The 24,861-nt window shown below is 37.6% G+C and overlaps 1 protein-coding gene across 7 annotated transcripts in view; it reads right to left on the bottom strand.

Annotated features, from left to right (window-relative positions):
• The window catches only part of TNIK (TRAF2 and NCK interacting kinase), a 342,270-nt gene that overhangs the window by 113,380 nt on the left and 204,029 nt on the right, over positions 1 to 24,861 (bottom strand). For all 7 annotated transcript variants that reach the window (XM_090273875.1, XM_090273868.1, XM_090273843.1 and 4 more), the window contains exons 4-7: positions 22,101 to 22,226; positions 11,835 to 11,945; positions 7,840 to 7,930; positions 5,625 to 5,755 (exon numbers count right to left, since the gene is read on the bottom strand). In XM_090273875.1, the coding sequence (XP_090130001.1) occupies positions 5,625 to 5,755; positions 7,840 to 7,930; positions 11,835 to 11,945; positions 22,101 to 22,226 (459 nt within the window). The remainder of the gene's footprint in view (positions 1 to 5,624; positions 5,756 to 7,839; positions 7,931 to 11,834; positions 11,946 to 22,100; positions 22,227 to 24,861) is intronic.

Below are 24,861 nucleotides of genomic sequence, written 5' to 3' on the forward strand. Positions count from 1 at the left end.
AGACGAGAAAGGGAAGAGGGAGGAACAAGATGAGGAGAGTCAGGGAGAGATAAGTTTCCTTTGCGGCCACAGTGTGACTCGTTTTGGCAGGAGCTCAGTAATTCGTTATTCCAGAGGTGCTACACCACCTGCCCTGTGACATGATTAATAGCCCAGTCGTATGTGCACAACAAACAGAACAGAGGCAAATTCCAGTGCCTCTGAGAAGGTAGAGGTGAGCACACAACTTCTGACGGCTGGAAGGCCATCTGGCATGCAGGCAAGTTGAACACAAGATAGCATTTGTTCTGGGGACAGGGTGCCCAACATGTGAAGAAAAGAACACGTTCAGATGGCCAATCCAACCACACAGAGAAGGAAGTGGTGTGGCCCAGGAGAGTAGCCCCAGAGTGCAGGGAGAGGCAGAAGGAGCTCATCTGTGCAGCCAAGTAGACCTAGGTTTCACTTCGCTTGGACACAACTAGCTTGGTGACTAGGACAAGCCATCACTTAACTCCTCTGAGCCCATTTCCTCAACTGTAATGTGAAGAGAACACCTATCTACCAGGGTTAATGTGATAATTTAGTAAGATAATATGTGCAAAGTGCATAACACAAGGCAGTGCACATAGTGGGTATCTAAAAAGTACTGGTGCAGATAGACTCTGAGGACCAGTTACCAGTGACTGGCAGTTCAACCAGCACACCTGAGTCAGGTAAGGTGGTACTCAGAGAATAAGGTGGGATGATGCAGGTATAAACAGGAAATTTACAGGAAGAAAACAGGAAAGGGCATGTCCTTCCTCATCCAGCCCTGCCGTCTCTCCCTGCTGGGACAGCCTAAGAGGGAACGGGATGGACAGCAAGAAACAAGGATAGCTGAGCCCTAGACCCATCCTCGCAAAGCAGAGGGTAGGTAGCAAGGTAGTCTAGACTTGACAGACAGTAAAGTAACTTAAACATGGGCATGACCAGTACCATTGTTTCACAGACCAGAAAACAGTCATTTATTATGTAACTTATTTGTTATTCTCTTTTTGGAAATGTTCGGCTGGACAAAGGAAATTGTAATTACTGTGTGTGGTCCGTAAAGGCAATATGGGTAAGCTAGAGATAGACGTTATAGAGAAGCAGATTCTGGCCTAACATCATCAGACAATTAGAGGTGTGTAATACAAATATGAGGTTGGAATCATAGGATACTGATGGCTTTTTTTAGGTCAAAATGGTCTCAAATTGGTAATCGCCTTTCACAAATAAAACAAACTGAAGGCAATAATCTTTAGTCCCTGTTCATCTACACTTGTTATCTGACTGGAGGGAAAACGTTAGAAGGGCTTATTCTCTTTACCTGGGAATCAGCAAGTAGCCTGCAGAAGATGCTGGCATGTCTGATGAAGGAATCTCATACATACAAGCAGATGTGAACACGGAGTAACAAAAAATATGTTTAATAGCCATTTGTGCTTCCAACTGGTGATAATAACGTGATATCTGTATTATCCTTCCCTTCTTCTGCATAGGGGTAGGACCTTTGTTTGAATCTCAGTGGATAGAGGCTGGGCCTTGTTTGAGAGTGAAACTCGCATTCTGCAATCAGAATATTGTCCTCTTGTGTGACACCTTGCATGCATCTTGGTGACTCCCCAACTAGGCCAGTTACTCTCTTAATCTCCAGCTAAGCCTCTTACCTGGAGCAGTTCTTTTCATCTTGCCTGAATAAAGCCAATTATCTGTAACACAGGAGAATGAGTACCTGCTCTACAGGCAGCGCTCAATATTCCCCCAAACCCTGGAGGAGAACCATAAGTCTGCTGGTGATCCACAGCACCCATGTGCAAAGTCTCATGAACAGAGCCCAGGTGAATAACAGGCAACATTAGCACAGACTGGGACAGAAGATGGGGGACGGTGGGTGGAGGTTCAGAGGATATGCCATTTCATTGTACATCTTGGGTGAGGAGGGCAGAACAGACCAGAAAGATACATAAAATAAACATTTTAAGTTCTCCACACACATATCACAAAGCCATGAGATGGGGGAGAACAAGACTATACTGTGTGTATTGTACCATGAGTTGCTCTTTGTACCTAACATTCTATCTTGGGATCTGCCCAACTTAAATATGGATACTACCTTGTTGCCCACTTAAATGGCTACGTCATATTCCACTGGACAGATGCGCTAGTCTTTATTCTGACAGTTCCGTATTGATGGGCTTTTAGCTGCAGAGAAGTTTCTTTAGTGAGTGGTTGTGTGAAAGCAATAAGTATATAAGATTATAAAATACTTGACTCACATGAAATTTAAATTAAAAAAATAACAATTTGAACAGCCTAGAAATTTCGAACAGTTTTATTAATTTCAAATTTCTTGAATGCTTATTATTAAATAAGAAAGCTTTCATTAGTGCCCCGCATACTTATCAGGAAAATGAAACCTTTCCTTTTGCTTGAAGTGTTTTGACAGAATTTCTGAAAACAAGAAAGGAAGGGCCTCTGGGGGAAAGTGAACACACCCAGCAAATGAGATTCTGGCGCTCCTCCTTAGGATAGGGGTTATTTTCAGTCATCACTTACTGAGCCTGGTAGATACCAGACAAAACCAGATTGCAATAAAAAGCATGAGCTCTTCAGACTAGTTTTCCACAGAGGCCTTTATTTTACTGAATTACTGTAGTTTTTAGAAAAAATTTACAGCAGTCTTTAAATACATCTTAGGCAACTCAAAGAATACATTAATCAAGAAATAATAAATCAAATAACAAGTCAAATAATAAAAGCAAGCTATACTCTTCTCCTTCACATTCTGTCTTTGTTTTAAAGGAAGGGCTTTTGTGGTAGGGACTCTAACAAAGCTCAATGCCCTTCAAGTCATCTTTTATTCTAATCATGCCCTCTAGGCTGAGAGAACCTGTCATCCATGAGAGCCCAAAGCAATGGCATCAGGTTCTGAGTCTGGCACACATGGCGTGGCCAAATGGGCTACCAAATACGCAGTACCAAACCCTTGAACTTTGATGGGCTGCACATGAATTTTCTAGTCAAGAACTGCACACAGAGATACAAAATGATTAATTCATTACACATAGTGGACGTTCAATAAGTATGCACTGAGTGAATGAATAAATGGTTTTGAAAGTCAAAGTATTGTCAAGTGCCAAAGCTTATTTCTAAGAATAGTGAACAGAAGAACGGCTAAGACATCGTGCCAAGAAAAAAGTAGAAAAATTATTTAAAGCATACTTTCTTCTCTGGTCCACGATAAAATTGTGAAGTGGTTGAAATAAATCTTCCAAGAACCCCCAAACCTCCCTTTCTGCCTGATCTTCCTTATTTTCACCCTTTGGTCAAGTTCCTTCTCTGACCCATGACAAGTGACCACTGAAGCTCATTTTCTTGCCGTGTCTTCTTTCTCCTCCATACAGCCACGCTCAAGACAATCCTCATAGACTAATTCACACTAAGGTTTAAGTGATTGGTACTGTCAAATCTTTACTCTCATCAGGATTCTTCATCTTTTAATAAAAGATACAGAATTAACCTTCAATTCTTTAATGTCTCAGGATCCTTTTATAGTCACATGAACCTTCTATTACCTCTGAAATCACCCTCTTCAAAATGATTCTCCCTGTTGTTACTCATACACCAGGCTTTGTCCACAATGAGAGTTACTACATTGGACTAGAAGTTTTTCACTGATCTCAAACTACATTCCTTAGCCATAATCTGAGGGAATAGGACCAAGACACCAGTTTAACTCCAAGCTTTGACTTGGCCGAAAGAAAGTTCTATTCTACTTACTCAACTGAAAACAACTAAATCACAGGGATCTATTTTATGTCGCAGAATAAGTCCATATACCCTATAGCCAGTCATAATACACCCCGCCAAAAGGCTAAAATAAGGGCAGAAGTCTGCAACACTCTTGATTCCCCATGGTATGTTCTAGTCTAAAGTATCTGTGGTCCAGATGTGGACCAGTTAGCACTAATTACTTATGACCATAGTTTGAAGAATTGCTTATAGCCAATTATGATACACATATCTGGTCTGAGACATATATTTTGCAGTGGCTCCTCTGAAGGGATTTGCAAATTAAATTATTTAAATGTGCTTATCATTATCAGTTTAAATAAATGACATTTATTTTGGCAAGAGGTTAATTTTGAACTTGGCAGCTATTTCCAGACATTATTGTCAGGTTATGACAGTGACTAACCTTGAAAAAAGGAGAAATTTACAGGAGATTATTTTGTTTTCAGACCTTCAAGCTTGCATTTCTCCAAAGAGGCCAATAATTTTGTCAATGTGCAGGGACACTGGGTCCCGAAAACACTGCAATGTTTGCATCTTTCTGACCTGATTTCAATAATAACCCACATATGGAGAACTAAAAATGTTCTTGAAAACAGAAATTCTCCAAATATACTCGACAGAGGCTGTCCTGTTGGTAAATTGAAGATTTATATAGAACATCTTAGAGGAGCAGAGTAATACAAGGTGGGGCAAAGTAGGTGTACAGTTCTGAGTACACGAAACACAGAGTTTATTCCTCTATTATTATTTATTAAGTATTGTATATTCCATATGAACAACTATAAAGCTCTTTTGGTCCCATCCTGTATATTGAGAAGAACTCTGAACAGAGTGTTGGGAGATCTGGGTTCAAGTTCCAGCTCTGAGAAGATCACTCGCTGAGTGTACACTTGCAAATGCCTCGGGCCTGCCTCAGTTTCCTTGGCTGGAAGATGAGGGTATTTTGAGATGATCCCTAAGATCCCTTAGTAAAAAGTCCACACATGTGAAACTAGCCTAGGTAGCAACAGGTGTTGCCCAAGGTTGTCCGGGGATCTGCACAACAACCACAGGATGTCGCTCCATCTACTGCACAGTCTAAAAACCCACAATGCCTAAATCCCATCTGCCCCCAATTTTAATGTCTTGACTTCCAGCCACATTTCATAACAATGTCACCTGACACTGCAGCTATCGATGGGATAGTAACCCAAAATTATTTTTGATTATTGGCTTGCAGAACTTTCACCTTTCTACTTAAACATTACTTGGGATTTATTAACAAATTACTATTTTATGTTACAAAGTTACAAGCCACAAATCAAATTTCTATGAAATACCACAGCAGGCTACAGAAACACCATAAAGTAGCTACAAATATCCCATTTGGTTCTCAGTTTTATTAAAAAGAAATTCCAATAATTAAGCCTTAAGCAATATAGAAATGAGTAAGTCTGATTATTTTAATCAGAAAAAGATGACCCAAGACAGAAAATTCATATCTTGTTTCTTTAACATAAAAGTTACCAGAATATGTACTTTGGAAAACATCAAAACTATGAGTAAAACAGAAATCTGTTTCCTAATTAGAAGTGAAAGTAAATTCAAAATAAAGAAAATGGTTTCAATATTTTTTTACAAACAGGAAATCAGTTATGATGGGTGACACTTCATTAAAAAGGTTCTCACTAGAATGTCTAATCATTTTAAATTCAAATAATGCTTTTTAGTGCTCCCTTTGGATTGCATAAATAAAAAGCTCAAAGCCACAAAAGAATGCTCTGAAAGACTCAGGGTGATGTTTTGGGCATAGTTTTGAAACATAATGAAGAAGTAACAGGTCCTACCTTGAAATCATAGGTAGCATCTGGGTTTTCATCGCAGGCAATAACTTCTGGCGCCATCCAGTAGGGAGTCCCGATGAAAGTATTCCTCCTGCCCACTGTTCGATCAAGCTGGGCACTGACTCCAAAGTCCACTAGTTACGAGAGGCAAATGAATGAAGTCTATGACTTTTATATGATGATAAAATGAATGTGTAGTTTTTGTTAAAACATACATAACATAAAATTTAGTATTTTAACCATTTTAACATTAAGTACATTTACATGATTGTGAACCATCACCACCATCCAATTCCAGAACTTCTTCATTTTCCAATCCCAGAACTTCTTCTTCTTCCCCAACTGAAACTCTGTACCCATCAAACAATAACAACCCCCTCTTCCCAGCCCCGGGGAAGCACCATTCTACTTTCTGTCTATATGGATCTGACTACTTTAGGTACCTCACGTAAGTGGAATCATACAGTAGCTATCTTTTTATGACTGGCTGACTTCACTTAGCTTAATGTTTTTAAGATTAATTCATGTTGCAGCATGTTTCAGAATTCCCTTCCTTTTTAAGAGCTGAATAATATTCCATTGTAGGTAAGTGACCCATTTTGTTTATCCATTCATCTGTTGATGGGCACTCAGGTTGCTTCTCCCTTTTTACTATTGTGAATGTGTATTTTTAAGTTACATGCATTAATGGATAAAGTGTACCATGAGGAAATCACAAAGTGTTATATTTGGTTGTACCAAGGCTTCATGGGGACCAAAAACACCTGTTAAATAAAATGCAAGCTTGGTTGTCATCATAAAGGGTAATATTTAAGGGATTCAAAGAACTTGATTAAGGGCTAAGCTTCTGGAGTCAGACTGCCTAAGTTCACACCCCATTTCTGCCACTTGCTAGTGATGTGACCTAAGGCTAGTAGATCCACCTCTCTGAGCTTCTGTTTCCTGATCTATACAATGAAGATGATGATCTCTCTACATAGGCTTGGTATGTTTATGTGAGGTAATATTTGTCAAAGTGCCTTATACAGGGCCTGGCGTATAATACTCTCAACAATAACTGATAATTAGTGATGAGTATTCTGAGAATAGCTTATCTAGTCATTACACATAAAACTTTTCACTATATAATGTATGCTTTTTTTAAACAAGGAATATTCATGACATGAAAGTTTGGCCCTACATGCTAGATAAGAAAAAAAAAAAAAGAAAATTATATACTTTAACAAAAAAGGTAAGAACCAATGTTTGGGATATAAACATAGGATATATTTAAATCTCTGAAAATAAACAATCTTACTAATGTTGATTCTTTTCTGGGAGACAAATTGTGTATCCTATGAGAATTTGTCAATTTACACTTTTACTCATATACATCAAGCAGACAAGTGCATGTTGGGGTTCTCTACCACATCTGTACAATTTCAGATTTGTTGTGGGAAGGGCTCTAATGGACAGCACCAGAGAAAAGGATTCCCTCACTGACAACGCTGGAAGATCAAAGTGGGTTAATCAGAATGCTTGTAGACTATTGGGCATCCATTTTGCACAGGTGCCTGGGTTATGATAAGAGCAGTGTAAATTAAAACATATGGGACTGTAGCAGTAATTCATTATTTGAAATATGTCTGTGGATATTTTTAATAAAAAATAGGTCGCCGTTGTTCTGTCATAGAAATAATGTAAACAAACAGTAAGACATAGGAAAACATTTCAAGGTCAGTCAGTTCTAACCTAACGAGCCTTTGCTTAAAAAAAACAAAAAACACTTCAATTATTTCTATACATCAATTAAACACATGGTTCTATTTAGCATATCGCATATCAATTCACTCCTCAAAGTGCTTTTAGAAAATGTTTTTGAGCCCTGGCTGCTGTGGCTCAGTTGATTGGGTGTTATCCTGCAAACCAAAAGGTCGCTTGTGGGTTTGGTCCCCAGTTGGGGCGTGTGCAAAAGACAACCGATTAATGCTTCTCTCTCACATCAGTTTTTCTCTCCCACTTTTTCTCCCTCACTTCCCCTCTCTCTAAAATCAATAAAAGAAAAAATAATAAAAATAAAGTTTTTGAAATAGACAAAGAGACATTTCCCTTTCCATTCTTAGTCCAATGACCTCCAAATCCACAGTGACAAATTTACATTCATTGCAGGAAAAAAAATGTTGTTGAAATAGCCCTATCAACTCCTTCAATTTTTAGGCTCACTGAATTCTGTTCTTACCTAGTTTAACTTCTGCATTTTCAGTAAGCAAGACATTTTGCCCTTTAATATCTCGATGAATCACTTTATGCTGGTGCAGGTGACTCAGCCCCTGGAGTGAGGGAGAGTTGGAAAGGGTTAAAAGGAACATAAACCAAGATGCAAATAAACTATTTCAGATGTTAATGATCCAAAAAAGATGTAGACCCATCCAGAGGTACTTTCATTATTATATTCACATCTTTCATGTGCTCACAATGCTATTCTAAGCCATAGGCAATCGATCAATATAAACTGAAATATGGAGGCAGCCCTTGCGATGCATGTTGCTGAGCTAAGTGAAATGCCTGTATACCTGCGTTGATCCCAGAAAGTACAGGAGAGATGATACGGCTCAGTGTGCATGAGCTGAGCTAACAGTACTGTGACAAGTGAGGACTGTCTGTCTTTGCTAGTTTATAACAGGAACACCTATAAAGCCTATGTACAGAAAACTAACCCGATTCAACTGAATCCTCCCCTTTTGGGGGGCAATAATTGAATTTAAAATTTACCTTCTATTACACAAATTTAATTAAGCACAGTGAAATATTTCTCAGTACAGCCAAGAAATTTTTCAATGGCTTTAGCCAATGTGGCTCACATTAAAAAAGGGAAGCAACAGTTTTTATTTCCTTTGTTGGCATTCAACACTGTCATTTTTAGTGCTTTATGACACTTGTGACTTTGTGTTCATTATATGAAATAATTATTCAGTGACATCAAAACTGATTGTGTTCCATTTCTCCATGAATTATTCTGATGTTGGCTTCTTTTCATGGTGTAAATTCTAACCTACAGACTTGCTCTAAGGTAGTCACATGTTTTTTCCAGAAAAAATATAACCTAAAAAAATCTAAAATTAGGATCTTGAAGCAAATTATGTTATACTAACAATTGCTAATTCAAGGTAATATTTCATACTTAAGTGTTGTTATTTTATTATTTATGATTCTCTGTACTTTTATTGGGTTGGCCAAGAAGTTTGTTTGGTGTTTTCCATAAGGTGGCTTTAATAGCACTTTAACTTGATTCAAAACAATTTTGTTAAAGTGTATTGTGACAGCTGTCATATCAGAATGCATTTTTTAAAAAACTTATCAAAGTTGGTGAATTTTTTTGTAGCCATTTTAATATTGAAGATGGGAGAAAATACACATTTTCAGAATACCGTGCTTTATTATTTCAGGAAAGGTAAAAATGAAACTGAAGTGCAACAAAGGATCAGTGCAGTGTATGAAAAAGGTTCTGTGACTGATCGGATGTGTCAAAAGTGCTTTGTGAAGTTTCGTGCCAGAGATTTCTCGCTGGACAATATTCCACAGTTGGGTAGACTAGCTGAAGTTGATAAAGATCAAATGAAGACATTAAGTTGAGAACAATCAATGTTATACCATACAGGAGATAGCTAACATACTCAAAATATCCAAACTAATAAAGTTATTTGTGAAAATGAAAAATGTCTTTTATTTTAAGGAAAAAAACTAAACAAACTTTTTGGCTAACCCAACAATTTTTTTCCACAACAATAATACCACGGCAAGAAAGATGAGGTTGACATGAAAAGAAACAAAACAAAATATCTAAATTCTCTTGTTGAAAAAGTTCAGCATGAGAATAAGGATGCCAAAAATGATCCATGTGTATGTTTAGGAATATCAGCAAATATAAACCATGTTACAGAACAGTTGAGGCAGTGGTTTGTGCATTTAAAAATTACCTTTCTTATCTAGTCAGTATGGCTCAGGGTAGGCATCAAGCAGATTAAAACGTATGGTTTTCATTGCATATTACTCTCCTATGAATCCCTAAATGAGGAACTGAAAAGCCCATTCCCTCCTTCACCACCAAAGTGGTTGGAAGCAGATACCAGAGCACATAAGTGAGCCACAGGTTGTATTTAATGAGATCTTGTGATGCATGGAGGGTCAACTCTGAACCATCTTGTTATCAATGTCCTTTCCAATGAGCCACCTTATCTCAAATGTCAGTATCAGTTGAGAGAATTACTACATTGGAAGAAGAAAGAAGACAGTTGTTTTCAAATATTTTAAAACTAGGTATTGAGAGATATTCATGGGATGAAACCTCTCTGCTGCTTTTAGAATCCTGAGATCCTAGGATCAGTCCCCTATAGGGTTACCCCACAGGGCAGAAGGCATATTATGCAGAAGCAGCCCTGAAGACCCAATAGATTCTTGGTCCCACTAAGTGGTCCGGATGACTAAAACAATCATCACTCTTCCTCTAAATGAGTAAAATTTTAAGTAAGAAATTCAAATTAAGTTTACACAATAGTACATTAATATGTGGAGATAAATGTCAGATTTGAAGATCAGCAGCTGTATCTCCTTGATTCCCCCTAAAATTTTGTTTTATGTTGTTTGAGACATACTTTTGCCCACTTCAAAGCCATGGAGGTATTTTCCTAGGTTTTCTTTCCACATTTATGTCTATACTCCAGCTGGAATTAATTTCTGAATATGTAATAAGCAAGTGTCAAGCTTCACATTTTCACATGGGTATTCAATTGATCTTATTTACCAAGAAGAGCACCCTGTCCCCACTGCAGTGGTTCATTTGTCATACATCAGGTGTCCCTATCAAGCAGGTCTGTTCCTGGGCTCTCAACATCCTTGGCCATTTGTCTACTCTTGTGACAATACTACTCTGTTCTAATTACTTTTAGATTTTATAATAAATCCTGATAACTAGCAGCATACATCTTTCAGCTTTGTTCTTCTCAAGATTGCCTTGAGTATTCATAGTTAGCCCTTTGCATTTCCATATAGTGTTTTAAAAATCAGCTTGTCAATATTGACAGGTATATCTAGAACAATTTTCATAGGGTCATCAAGGAAATCATGGATCAAGCTGGGGAGAGGTAACATCTTTCCAATATTGAATATTCTAATCTGTGAATTGGTATACACATCCATTTATGAAGGTCTTCTTTAATTTCTTTCAGTAATATTTTGAAGTTTTCAGTAAAGTTGTTCAAATCTTTCTGTAACTTTATTTCTAAGTACTTGATTTTTATGCTATTATAAATGTTATCATTTCAAAATATCATTTTGAATTTTCTTTTTTGCCCAATGTAGTTTGAATATAATGAATAAACATAATTTTAATGTCTTTTGTCTTTCTCAACTTCCATCCATCTATCTGTCCACCCATCCCTGCATCCATTTCACAGCCCATAAACTGTCTCTCAAAGGTATATCTTGGACACATTGTAAAAACAGTTTCAACTTTTGTTTCCTTAAATGAAGAAGGCAAAGGTAATAAATAAATAATGATTGCCAAGAAGATCTAGTAAGAATGCTCAGTGGACATACAACAGCCTCCATGATAGTAGTAAGAGATTATTAACCTATTCTGAATAAAATAAAATATGACCAACTACCTTCTTCTCTCTGAACTGAGCTTGGCAAATATGACAATATTTCCCAGATTACCTGACTGTGGGATCTCTAGGCAAAACAGGGCAAATAGGCACAGTCATGTCCAGGTATTTTTATTAATATAAGTGATTAACTCTCAAAGAATATATTTAAAAAGGTATAGCCAGATAAACTATGTTCTATATACTGAAATGGTTGCAGTCATACAATCCTTAAGTTAGTTATAAACTTTCACAAATGGAAAACTCAAATGAGTGATCAAAATATCTCTAAAACAATCCATTTCCTAAGTGGGACACCATCTTTATGGCCTAAAACCAGACTTCCAATTGGAAACACCACGGGAAATGAGCCCCTTGTTAAAAGAAATCACCCAACGTGAACTCAAACGAGAGTGCACAGGGCCTGTTCAGCACGGCACCTCCTTCCATGAGAGCAGACCACCACAAACTACCCCTGCCATTATCACTGTTAGAACATAGCTTTAAAGAGGATTCCAATACATTTATGAATTTCAGTGGAAGGTCAGGACAAAATTCAACACCTCCCAAGATATCCAGTATTGTTACTTACTCGTAAGATCTCCCTGCAGATGTACGCGATCCACTCCTCCTTCAATGTGTTACCTTTCGTGTTCTTTATCAGGTCAGTGACGGAGCCAGCTCCACAGAACTCCATCACCAACTGGCAAAGGAAGCAAATGTGCCGTTATTATAATTATACTTCTCAGCTTCTACTTGGTTAAGAAAGCATAATGTACTCCAGTTGAATGCTTTGGAATGTCAATCCTGCAAAGGACAAGTGATCATAGGACAATATATAAAACATAAGCTTTAATCTTCATTTCTTTCTAAAATAATAAAAGGAAAGATTATTTTTTATTTAACCTGAAAATTATAGCTGGCAATTGAGGAAAATCTCCATATTCTATGTATTTTATGAAATGGGGGCAACTAGGCAGTTCAGATATAGTTGAGAATATCTGTTTTTATCCAGCAGTTGAACTCATCCTTCCTACAAAAGTAGGGTCTGAAAGAGCTATGGTAGTCTACGCAGTCTCCAGTTAGGACTATAAAAGCGCACACTATTTATGTTATTGGTTAGTGAGTGGCATTGTAAGCTGTCAGAGTGAGGGCTGTTTTTAATTAAATTCAGCAAATGTTCCCAGGAGATTGGACACATCAAATAAATTCAATAAACAATAAGCTCTAACTTAGCACCTTTCATCCAAAAACCTCCAACTTCCCTATAAATATGAACTCATTACAGTACTCAGCAGCTTTATGAAATAGGCAGAAAATAAACACTTCCCTTAATTAATGGGGAAGTAGAGACTAGAAGAGGAAAAGCAATTTATCTGCTTTTACATTCATCTTCTTGGCTTAGAGAAGCACATCTATTTTCATACTTTCTCCCTCTTCTTCTGAAAACCTTCAATATAAGTCATCTTACTGGGTACTTATATATTTTTTGTAATCACATAACAACAATTCATAATAACAACCAATCAATCTTTGACCTGACACTAGAAACAACTAATATGGAGCAGTATAAACCCACATTGATGATTTGGCATTGTCCAAATGTACATTCCTGACATCAACATCATGTCACCAGATTCTACAAGATACCCTACCAGGCTACAAAGTCTTCAGGTAGAAATGATGGTTTTTTTGGTTTGTTTTTGTTTTTAACTTTATGCCTCCTTGAAACTCATGAAATTAATTTTATAAATGAAATTCCAGTGCCTGTTTTAACTTGTCATGATTCCACACAGGATAGGAAAACCCTCCCATGCTCTTCAGAGTACTAGTGGAAGTTTAGAGACCTATCAAAAGCTTTTGTAAGAAAATTTAATTAGTGCCACAATAGATCACATTTCAACCCAATATGAATTGTAAAGTTATCATATATGATAGTCAGGAAGCTACCAAAGACCGCAAAATCATGTTAGAAAGAACTCAGAAGTCAATTTGAAGATGTTCTCACTGGCCAAAGATGGGATAATTTGAGCATCAATAATAATAATAACTTCAATATATTAAAACAAATTAAATATGCTTAACTAAGGCATTAATCAAGACATCCCTTCAAAAAGAATATAACTGTCATCGTTTAAAGAAAATGAAGAAGTAACTTCTTTTTTTGAGAACTGGTAAATAAAGGAAGGGGTGTTAAGAATTTATACTGCCTTTCTGGTACAAGTTTTACCACTGGGTAATTAAATAATAAAAAAGATAAAGCTTCTCTTTACATTTAATTAATTTACATTTAATAAATGAAGAAGACATAACAGAATTAGAATATCACTATTTCAGAACCTCTAGTAAACTAATGGATTTAGGAACTGATCATAAATGGCTGCTAACATTTAAAAATATAATAACCAGCTCTGATTTGCCTTTTGATTAGGATGACACATCACCTAAGGAGTAGTTTAACCAAAACCAAACCAAAACATAACAAAAATTCCCCAAATATGAAATCTGATGAAGTTTCTAGTTACAGCTATCAATTTAGAGGAAACTCAGAAGACTGATAAACATGCTACATCATGGGGATACAATCAACAAAATCTAGAATAAGAAACTGCAGGGAAAATGACCCATTTATTTCAACACATAAATTACGGGAAAGAATAAGAGAGGCAAAGGAGAAGTCTATAAATTTAAAAACATTTTAAAAGATATACCAACAAATTGCAATGGATATAACTTACCTAGATACTAAATTTTTCAAAAAGTTATTAAAAAATAAAAAAATTTTAACTGATGAGAGAGAGAGAGAAAAAACAACAACATTGATTTGTTGTTCCACTTATTTATGCATTCATTGGTTGATTCTTGTATGTGCCTGGACCAGGGATTATACCCATAACCTTGGAGTATTGGGCCAATGTTCTAACCAGCTGAGCTATCTGGCAAGGGCAAAAAGTTGTTAAAATTTTTTTCCACACATTTTTTTCTTTTATTGATTCTACAGAGAGGGGAAGGGAGGGAGAAAGAGAGGAAGGGAAACATCAATGTCAGAGAAAAACATCGATCAGTTGCCTCTTGCACATGTTTCAACCAGGACCAAACCCACAACCCAGGCATGTGCCCTGACTGGGAATCAAACCCATGACTTTCCAGTTTAGTGGACAACACCCAACCAACTGAGCCATACCAGCCAAGACAGCTGTTAAAATATTTGAGACAATCTACTGACTAGAAATTTAATGATACTAAAGAAATGTGGTTCATAATTTTTAAGTGTGATAATGGTACTGCGTTATGTGAGAAAGTTCTTATCTTTTAGAGAAACACTCCACAGATAAAATGATATGATATGGTATGGTGACAGTCTCTTCTACAAATGGTGCTAAGACAACTGGGTATCCAGAATAATGTTGAACTCCTACCTCCCACCACATACAAAAATTATCTTAAAATGGATCAAAGACCTAAATATAAGAGGTAATGTGATAAAATTCTTAGAGAGAACACAGGGGTGAATCTTCATGACCTTGGGTTTGACAATAGTTTCTTGGTGATGACAACAAAGACACAAGCAACAAAAGAACAAAGATATAATTTGGATTTCATCAAAATTAAAAACTTTGTGCATCAAAGGACACCATCAAGAGAGTAAAAAGATAACCCACAGAATGAAAAAAAGTTTGCAAATCATATCTAATAAGGTCTCTTATCCAGATATGTAAAGAAACTTACAACTCAACCACAAAAACATAAGCAACACAATTTTTAAAGAGGCAGAAGATTTGAATAGACATTTCTGCAAAGAAGATACACAAATGACTAACAGTCACATGAAAAGCTGCTCAACATTGACAGTCACTAAGAAAATGCAATGAGATACCACTTCATACCCACTGGGATGGTGGAACTTTATTTCTAAAAAAGCAAAATATAACAAGTGATGGCAAGGATTTGGAGAAAATTTAAAATGGTGCAGTCATAGGGCAAAGAGTTTGATGGTTCCTCATTAAGTTAAGCATAGAATTACCATATGACCTAGCAATTTCACTTTTAGATATGTACCCAAAAGAACTGAAAACTGTTCAGACAAAAACTTGCATCTGAATGTTCAGATTAGCAATATTCCCATTAGACAAAAGGTGTGAATCACAAAAATGTGCATCATCAGATGAGTAAACAAAATGTGGTATATCCATACAATGGAATATTACTCAGATAAGGAAACAAATTATGTTCTGATGCATGACACAATATGGATGGATCTTGAAAACATTATGTTAATTGAAAAAGCCAGAAAATAAAGGCTATATATTACACAAATCTCTTTATATGGACTATCCAAAATAGAAAGCAGATTAGTGGTTAGTTGCCAGGAACTAGGGGGAGAGAAGAATGGGAGTGTCCACTTGATGGGTACAGTTTTCTTAGGGGTGACAAAAACTCTGGAACTAAATGGAAGTGATGGTTTCATAACACTGTGTACCTAATGCTAGTAAGTTACACACTTTAAGATGGTTAAAATGTTAAATTTTATGCTATGTGTATTTTACCAGAATTTCTTTAAAAGTATGACAAAAATATTTGTTTCAAAATAATAGTAGAAGAGAGAAGCAGATGGGGTAGGATCGGCCACTCATTAATGGTTGTTTGGGGCTAGTTTGGGGCACATGGCTGTTCTTTATACTGTAGTGAATACTTTTGCATATTTTAAAGATTCTCCACAAAGTTTTCAAAAATGTCATTATGTAGCATACTGAGGTTCAATGGCAGCAGGATGGACCCATGAAATGTCCTTGGGTAGAAAGAAAAGAATATTTTCTCAAGTGAGCCAAACACATTTGTGTCTCTTGTACAATCCCATTTTGAAAATCACAGTGACTGGACCTCCCACAAATACATCCATTGCTCTTGTATCAGCCAGAGAAAATGTCCCACCACTGAACTCTATTAGGCCATGTAATTACAGTTCCCAAGGACAGCAGTGGAAGCCCAGTGACTCCAGTCTTCTAAAATTAGATTGAACCAAATACTTTCAAATATTCAGTAGGAAACAATCCTGCTCTAGCCAGGCATTAATGTCAGTGATTTTTATAATTTGCTTCTCCATTCAGCTCCAGCTAAAGGCTGCTAAATTCTTTTCATCTCACTACAGAACAAAATGATTGTTAAATTATGTAATGGGATTGTTTTTTTAAGAAAAAGAAAAAAAAGAAACCAGCATTTGCTAGCAATCGGTTCCTGCAGCCACACAGCAGCACTGATAATTACTGCCACTACACAGCAGGGACCCACCGTCACCACAAGTAACCTCGTCACATTAATAAACAGAAACAGGGCTCAACATGCCAAGCCTAGCAGCGGTAAGTCAATAACTTCATATGTCACAAGCAAGAAATAATGGATCATTAATATTCTTCCCAAAAGAAAGTTCTCAAAGAGCTGACACTGCGGTAACAATATGTGCTAACATTTACTGAGAACTTATCGTGTGCCAGGTACTGCGCTAAGTGATGTGCGACTGTTGTTTCATGAATTCTCCTTCCCCTCAATTCCCTTTTTGTTATTTATTTGGAGATAAAGCTTAGTTATAGTCTGCAGTCTTATCCACATATTCATGAAATAACTAGAGCAGGTTTGAAGGCATGATGCTCTCTCAAGTACAGTTACATGACCTTGGGCGTGTTCTCTAACCACCCTGGCACCCCACCGCCATCACTATAAAGTACAGCATAAACACATCAGCCTTAATGGTCTGATGTGAACATTAACTGTGTCTATCAATATGAAGTTCCTAGCCGCCAGAAATCTTGAACTATATTTACTAACTTTTCCACTTTTTGGTCTGTTTGCATATATTGCATGTATTTAAAAGTCTCCAAGTTAGAAGATAACATCAATAGCTCCTTAAAAGCCACTTCCCTTCGATGGTTAAGAAATGGCTGCAAGGTGCTTATAAAAGGCATTGGACGTGTGTTTCTACAACCTCTGTTAGTGAAGGACTACCAACAACATGTCTTCTTTGTCTTCTTTTCAAGCCTGGCTCCTGCAGCAAAAAGACACAGTGCTGCATTCCAGGATATTGGACTTTTTTATTTGGAAAGTTGGAAGACAGTGGTGGTTGGATCTTAAAATTTTCACTCCACACTTCCTACATAACTGGGTTAGAAAATGAAATACATGTGCATGTCACTTGAAAAGAGAGAAGGAAGGGTAAGTTGAAGATGAGGACAGAACTATGTGCATAATGTGAGTTGGGTTTTGAACAGTGTGATAGAGAAGACATTTAAAAAACAGCACTGTGTGGTGCAACTCAGTTATTAAGAATGGGGTTGCCTGAATTATTGGACATGGGTAATTATTTCTATATAAATTAAAATGGTTAATTTTTAAAAACAGAGTTCTGACATATATTTCATAATTTGCATGGTTGTTTTTCACATATTTTTGTCAGTTGTCTTATATTTCTGACCAGCAAGATGTTTCTCTTCAAGGTTGTGGGGTGTTTTTGTGCCCTCCTGTGCTTTTCCTTATCAAGACAATATTTAGGGAAAGGGTCTTTGGCCTCCGCTGATCCCAGAAGGAATTTCAGAAGCACTATCTGAGCCTGCCCTGAGCTCACTTCTTCACTCAACCTAAGCGGCCCAGGATGATTTCTAGAGTGTCTATGGTATTCACTCACTTGTTAGTGAATTGGTTTTAAGTTCCTGTAACAAGAAACAAAGCTTTAAAGTATTTTAAAACTACAGGCATTAGCTCAGAATACCTTGGCAGGAATACCCATTCCTCCCAAATGTTATGAGAACAAATGACTACTAAGAGATCCCTTCTTTTTTATAGTAAAATGACAGGCAGGAGGCAAGGGTGAGGAAGAGGGGGGAGCAGGAAGATGAGGCCTGTCTAAAATGAGAGAAGTTTGTACCAAGAAATTGAAGAGGCACCCTAAGAAAAGGAGAGAAAATATAAACTTCCAAGAATTCACAACTCTGCAAAGGATCAGCCTATTGACCTTGAAGGTGCAGAAACACCAGCAAGCCATAGGCTATTTTTATCATGTGTGGCTGGAAATAGCCACAGATCTCATGTGCATGATTTATGATGGCGTAAACAAAACCCAAACTCACTACTTTGTTAAAGAATGAGCTTCATTTGCTAAAGGTAGTTTAAGTCTAACAATATGAAATATGTGTGTAAAGAAGTACAAAAATTGGTTAGGTATACATTTATCATTTCAATCAACTGACATAAAGGTAAAGTAAAACTGTTGGAATTCCATATTTGGAAAAGCAACCTAAACAGCCTTTTGCATTCCTTTTTAAATTAGAATGCATTTGGGGAAGGAAAAAAATTCATGTTTCTTTGGCTCCTGGATTATATTTTTAGACTTGAAAAAGAGAATGCTTAAACTACAAATTCTGAAGTCTTCCAAAGATAAAAACACAAGTCCCAAAAATGTGAAGTCCCGAACTTGGCCAATAAAGTTTCTGGGTAATGAACAAGTTTGTGTCTTGAGAATGGCAATGGCAGTAGGAATATACTGAACCAGCTGGTATTTTTAGCAACAAGAAGCCTGCCTGAAGGAAATGCTCTCTGGTCACCCACATCTAAGAGAGATCCGTCTCGGAGGCAGCATGGCAGTATTCAAGGAATGAGAGAAGTTAACTACATCTTGTATATGGTATCTGGTGCTAAATTTCCCAGTAAGCGTATGAGATATTCTAGAGGATTTTCCTGTTAGGGGCATATTATTATTATAAGTCTACTTGGACCACTGACTCAATCATAGAAACTCACCTAAGGCTTTACATTTACAGCTTGGCCTTTCAAAATGTTATATTCAAACGGAGGAATTTGAGGTGGGGATAAGGGAGCAAGTTTTCAGATGAGTTAAAAATAAGGAAAAAAGATTACTTGCTTTAGAGGACTTAGAACTAAGCAATTTGGTAGTTGAGGATTTTGAGAAACACAAGTAAATAGTAACATAGATTTTGACTCAAAATTAATCTAGGAAATGAACAAGATGGTTGTATAGACCATTAGCATAATTCTGGCTATACATAAGGTCTTCCTTTAGCTATGGTGAAAGGCAGTTTAGGCACAGTTCAAATGAAATACATTGGAATAAAAAAAGAAATCATTTTCACATTCTTGTCACAGAATCACCCATTAATTCATAAAAATGGCTCTATAAAAGCTGAACTCAAGCCCAGTGGCAAAGTATTTAATTAAGTGCAGCTTTAGCTCTGTGTTTATATCTAAGTACCTTATATTTTGTCTCTATAGGTCATGCAGTGGGGCAGCTCTGAGACTGGGAGACTGTTTATAATCAGCCTTCTATTATGTTAGGCACTCCTACATTAACTAAGTTCAGCCTTTTAAAGTGTTCTGCTCACAAACAGTAAGATTCAATCACTTCTCCAGATAAGTGACCTAGCTTCTACATATGAAGGAAAGGCATTCTTTAGTTATAAAAGTGACAGTCACTAATTAACAATCCCCCTTCATGAAAGCCTCATTTTGGATGCGTGGAAAAGAGAAACTTCAATTAACTCTTCAAAAGACTTAGCAAAAGGCAGTTGAATTTTTAAAGGTGGTATCTGCAACACTTTACATTTAAATCTTAAAACAACCAAAATGTTAGTGGACATGATTTTTGCTAAGCCAAGAAGTTACAGTAATATAATCCAAACTATAATCGACTTAGGTTTGGGGCCCGTGGCCAACATCACTGCAGATTCTAGAAAGTTACCCTCACTGGTGGTTGGAGGACATCATGTCTTAGTTCATCTGTTTCTCATTCCCAGATGACCTTACACAGGGCAGGGACAAGCAATAGAAATGCATGAAGCTCAGGGTACACAGGAGACCAGAGAGAGTGGCAGGCCTCTGGTGGAGACTGGAGTGGGCACGTGCCCTCTGACAGCAGCTGTACTTCTCTAACATACCCCTGTGAGTTGGGATTTCATGCCCAATATTTCTGATTTTTTAAAAGATCATTTGATTCTTCAAAGCTTTAAAAAAAATCCAGACTTTTGTGTGAAACTACACTCATTTTTTTTTCTTCTAAATTTAGTACAATTATAACACCATCACCTTATGAAAACCAAGCTAAGCACATTTACCTCAACAGCATTTAGCCTCCAGACCGCCACTGTAAAAACTCAGGCCTAGTTCAAAATTATCATTTTTATTAGAAGGGAACTAAACAGCAGAGACCCAAATGCCAGGTTTGAATACAGGTCTCTAGCTTCCAAGCGTGGTTTCAGCCACCTGCTAGAAAGTTTGTCCCTAAAATGCACAGTGTCATTTCTTCACTCTCAGCTCTGTAAGTCTACACTGCTGCAATCGAATGAACGGCTTAGTGAGTCGTTTCAGTACAATAATCTATGTTACTCAACCACTCTGCATTTTGAAAGCTAATCAGAAATTTATTTCCTTTTAGGGCATATTCCAGCCCAGTGGTGATATCTAAAGAGACAACAAATTACATGTGCTTTCCCTTTCTAATTTTAGAGAAATTAGAAATTCTGTTTGGTAGACAGAGTTTCTCACTCACTCACAGTGTCTGAATGGCCTGCAGCAAATGGTGAGCCTCTTCTCCCGGAGAGGCAGCAGAGTGAGAAGGCAATGTTGTGTGTCAGAGTGCGCCTTGTTTCCGAGAGATCGGAATCTTTATTGAAAGAGCTCTCTTTTTTGATTTCCGGATCAGGCCCTAAGCAGTTGATAAGGGAGAATTACTTGGCCATTATCAGAAGTAGTTGTATTGCCACAAAGAGCTGGAACTAAACAGGAGTTTATCTCTACGACAAGACTGATAGAATTCGCAATGATTATAATTCCATCAGACACCTGAAACAGCACATATATTGGCTGGTGGCTGATGTGCAAACCTCTGTCTTCCAGCCGCAGTAGAAAAAGTAGCTGGGAAATATTTTCTGTAGTCTGAATACTGGACAAACATGTTAGAAAGTGCTGTTCTCTTGGCTGTTACAGGCTATGTCTCTATTAATTCATAATAATCTTTTATATAAATGTAATTCTAACAGAAAGCCATTAGTCCAAAGAGTCGACTACCTGTTATCTTTGCAATTATTGTCTAAAACATGTCCAAAAGGCATAATGTACTTCTCAAGGTGTATTTCCTAGACTTCACACCAGTCTCATTAGCAGCTAACACATCTTCTAATCATCTTTGAAAGTTGGGGAAACTGATGAAAGTTGGGATAGTCAATTAGAGCTGTCTCATGGACTGTCAAAAATATAGAACTAGGGCACATATCTGAGTGGACAAGGGGAAGCAGAATGGAAAGGAACCTCTGATATAACATAGGTGATATCAGATACTATCTTAAGGGTTTTACTCATAGAGTTAGAATTTAAATTTTAGTCGTCCACACATCAGTTGTAGATAAGGAGAAGCACTCACGTAAAACTTGCTTAGATCCTAGAGCCATCAATTCTAGGTAGTTAGACATTGAGACAGTGAGCTTATCCTCTCTGTAAACCTTAGTTGCATCATCCAAAAAATGAGAATAATAATCATGTCTACCTCAAAGGGCCAGAATAAATGATATAATCCAGAAAAAATAGCACGATGCCTTAAATAAAATAAAAACTCAAAATAGGTAGTCATTAATAGAAAAAAACAGAGAAACTGACAACTGGTTGTAAGGATGGTCCACATTAAGAGACTGAAGGCAGAGACACTAAAAAGACAGAGAAGTATTTAAGGAAATGGGAGAAACCCTTGAAAACACAATGTTATAGAAATCATGGAGCTAAGGGTTTCTAAGGATAGAGAAATGGACCATTTAGTTCCATTGTTCTTCATGTAATAAAAGTAAATTTGGAGAGCACTACATACCCAAAGTTGGTCATCCATGCCGGGTGGGTTCTTTTTAATAAAAGCACCATAGTATGTAGCAATATTCCGATGATGAGAATATTTTTTCAACATATTAATTTCTTGTTTGATTTCTTCCTCTTCATCCTGTATTAGAATAATAGATATTCAGTCATGATAAACCATGTCTTAGTAGAATTCTATTTCCTCATCACCACCTGTATCAACTACATAATAAATTCTTTCTTAAGACTTTTTCTTCCGTGATTATTGTATAACGTGACTTTTTTCTTGACTGCAAAGAAAACATTTGCAAGACACCATATTGACAATTCAAGAGGTCTTCTATTTATATAGCAAATAGGCATGGCATCCTTGCTGGGGGAAAATAAAACAAAACATCTCATTCCTTCACCTGGAAAAGATCCAAGTAAGCTATTGAGATGAAATTCACTCTAGGCCTCTGGGAACTATGTCCATCGAATACCTATTACTGATCATGTCTGGTATAGAAAAGATAAGGGAGGTGAAAAAAATGTAAGTTCACATTCTTTGAAGCCTACTTTGATTGAAGTACCTGACTGAAGATGATGAAAGTCAGATGAGAAGGGGAGTGAGGGGAAGTTCCCTAGATCTGAGGAAGTTCACCAAGCAAGAGTACCCATCTCACCTTCAGGAAACTAAACATGAAGAGAAAGGGGAAATGTGGCAGTGCCACAGGTGTGAGCAGACATCACTCTCCTAAGTTCATTCAGACTTCACTTGTTTTGAGCTTCAACTTGGAGTCTACCAACTCAGGACGGTTTTAGAAGCACCCCCACCCCAACCCTGGTGTCAGTGATGGAGTGCGTGAATGTTTTCTAATAATCTTATTTTCATATGTTCCCATCAGTTGGACTTTAAAGTATTTTGTTTTTGAGGTTGGTGAAAAAAATTTTATCCCAGGAAAACTGCTCTTGACACAGCAGAAGGAATGAGTATGCCTAAGTGTAAGATGTTGCCATGACCTGAAAGACCACTCACATGAGTCCTTGCCTGTCCCCTTGCCTCCCTCCAGCTGCTCAGCCTCCCTCCAGCCTCTCTGCATTGCTGGGCCATTCTGCAGTCGCTCATATGATGTCTTGTTTGCTTCCTCTACTTCACACAATTTCTACTCATCATATTTGATTGAAGTTAATTGACACTCCTCAGGGTCATCTTCCCTAATTCTCTCAGGCAATGTCAAGCCCTGCCCCCACTACACTTGTTCACCCCTTTACACTTCTTGACACATCTGCCCTATTTGCTGGTATCAGTTGGAGGTGTGGGTCAGTTGTGTCATAGCTTTCCATTTAATTGACTCTCCTCTCCATGAATTATAAGCTTTCTTCTGCCTTCAGATCTCAGCTCCAGAGTCCCTTCCCCCGCAAACTGTCTGACCTGCCTGATTTGAGTCTATCCTGGTGGATCATCGTGTCTCTTTCATGGTAGCACCTACCGGAATTGCAATCCCCATTCAGCTGTCTAACCATTTAAGTATTTCTTCCCTACCAGCCCATAACAACTCTAAACACAGGATTCTTTTGCTTCCTATAAATCCCCAGCACCCAGGAAAGTGCCTGTGAATAAATGTGAATAAAGGAATGAATACCTACAAAGAGCCCATCACGCACAGCAGTGCTAGTGACACTTGAAAGGGACTGGTAAGAATGAGATGAGGAGAGTGGTGAAACACTGACATTTCCTAACCACACAAAACTGCGTTCAATAAAAAACAGTGGAGATGTGCAAACCTAGGATAACTGAGTGGGTTACACGTCATGTGGCTTCACTAAGTTCAAGACTAGGTAACCTCAAAACAGAATGTATGATTGGGATGCTGAGCCAAGGAGAAGCACGCGGCCCTAACAGTGGAGGGGAGTGAGAGACTGAACTGGTAGCTGATGGAGGGGATGGCATTCTGCTGAGCAAGGAATTCTCCCCTGCAGCTATCAAAAGCTGCCTACACCTTCACCACAGGCCTCAGGAGACAGTGACCTTCACAGACCTTCAGCTTGTTGAAAACTCCCTGTAATGTGCCTCCAATGTCTTACTGTGGTGAATATTAGCTATTTTAAACTCCCCATGTGGGGCCTAATAATTGTGGGTGATGGTACGATATGAGCAGATGTACTTTAGGGAAGCATAAATAGGAGGGGCAAAGACAAACCTGAGAGTTTCTGTGGGCGGCCTGGTCTTGACAGCTGCTTCAGTTAAAGAGGCAAGTACATGAGGCAGTAAAATACCAATCACTGCCCATCTCAGCCTGACAGCTTCAGTCATTCCTAGTGAGCGGCCAGTCTGGTCCTACCAGTATTTGCTGTCTGCCTCCTAGGGTCTCAGCAGGATAGTGAATGATGTGGGAGAATCAAAGGTGGGAGGTAGGAGGAGGAGAAGTGTCTAAAAAAAAGCTGACCTTATCATTAAGAAAATAAAAACTTATGAAACCATTAAATAACAGTATAATTCAGTATACACCGGTAATTAAATCCAAAATAAATAATATTGGACATCGGAATGAAGTCAGCATGTTCTCCATCACTTTGCAAAGGTAAACTGGGGTGATATGACAATGAAGAAATCATGTGCATTGAGTCATAAAAATGGGGGTAGGCAGGTGGGGGCATGTCCACTCCACTCATTTCTGGCTGTATGATCTCAGAAGAGTGATCTACCTTTTGGAGCCAAGTTTTCTCATCTATAATATAATGAGATACAGATTTTATAACAGTATTATATGATTATTAAATGAAGTATGTAAAAA

This window comes from Furipterus horrens, unplaced genomic scaffold, assembly GCF_987537825.1.
Source record: "Furipterus horrens unplaced genomic scaffold, mFurHor1.1.pri manual_scaffold_1, whole genome shotgun sequence".
In the NCBI taxonomy this organism is placed as follows: domain Eukaryota; kingdom Metazoa; phylum Chordata; class Mammalia; order Chiroptera; family Furipteridae; genus Furipterus; species Furipterus horrens.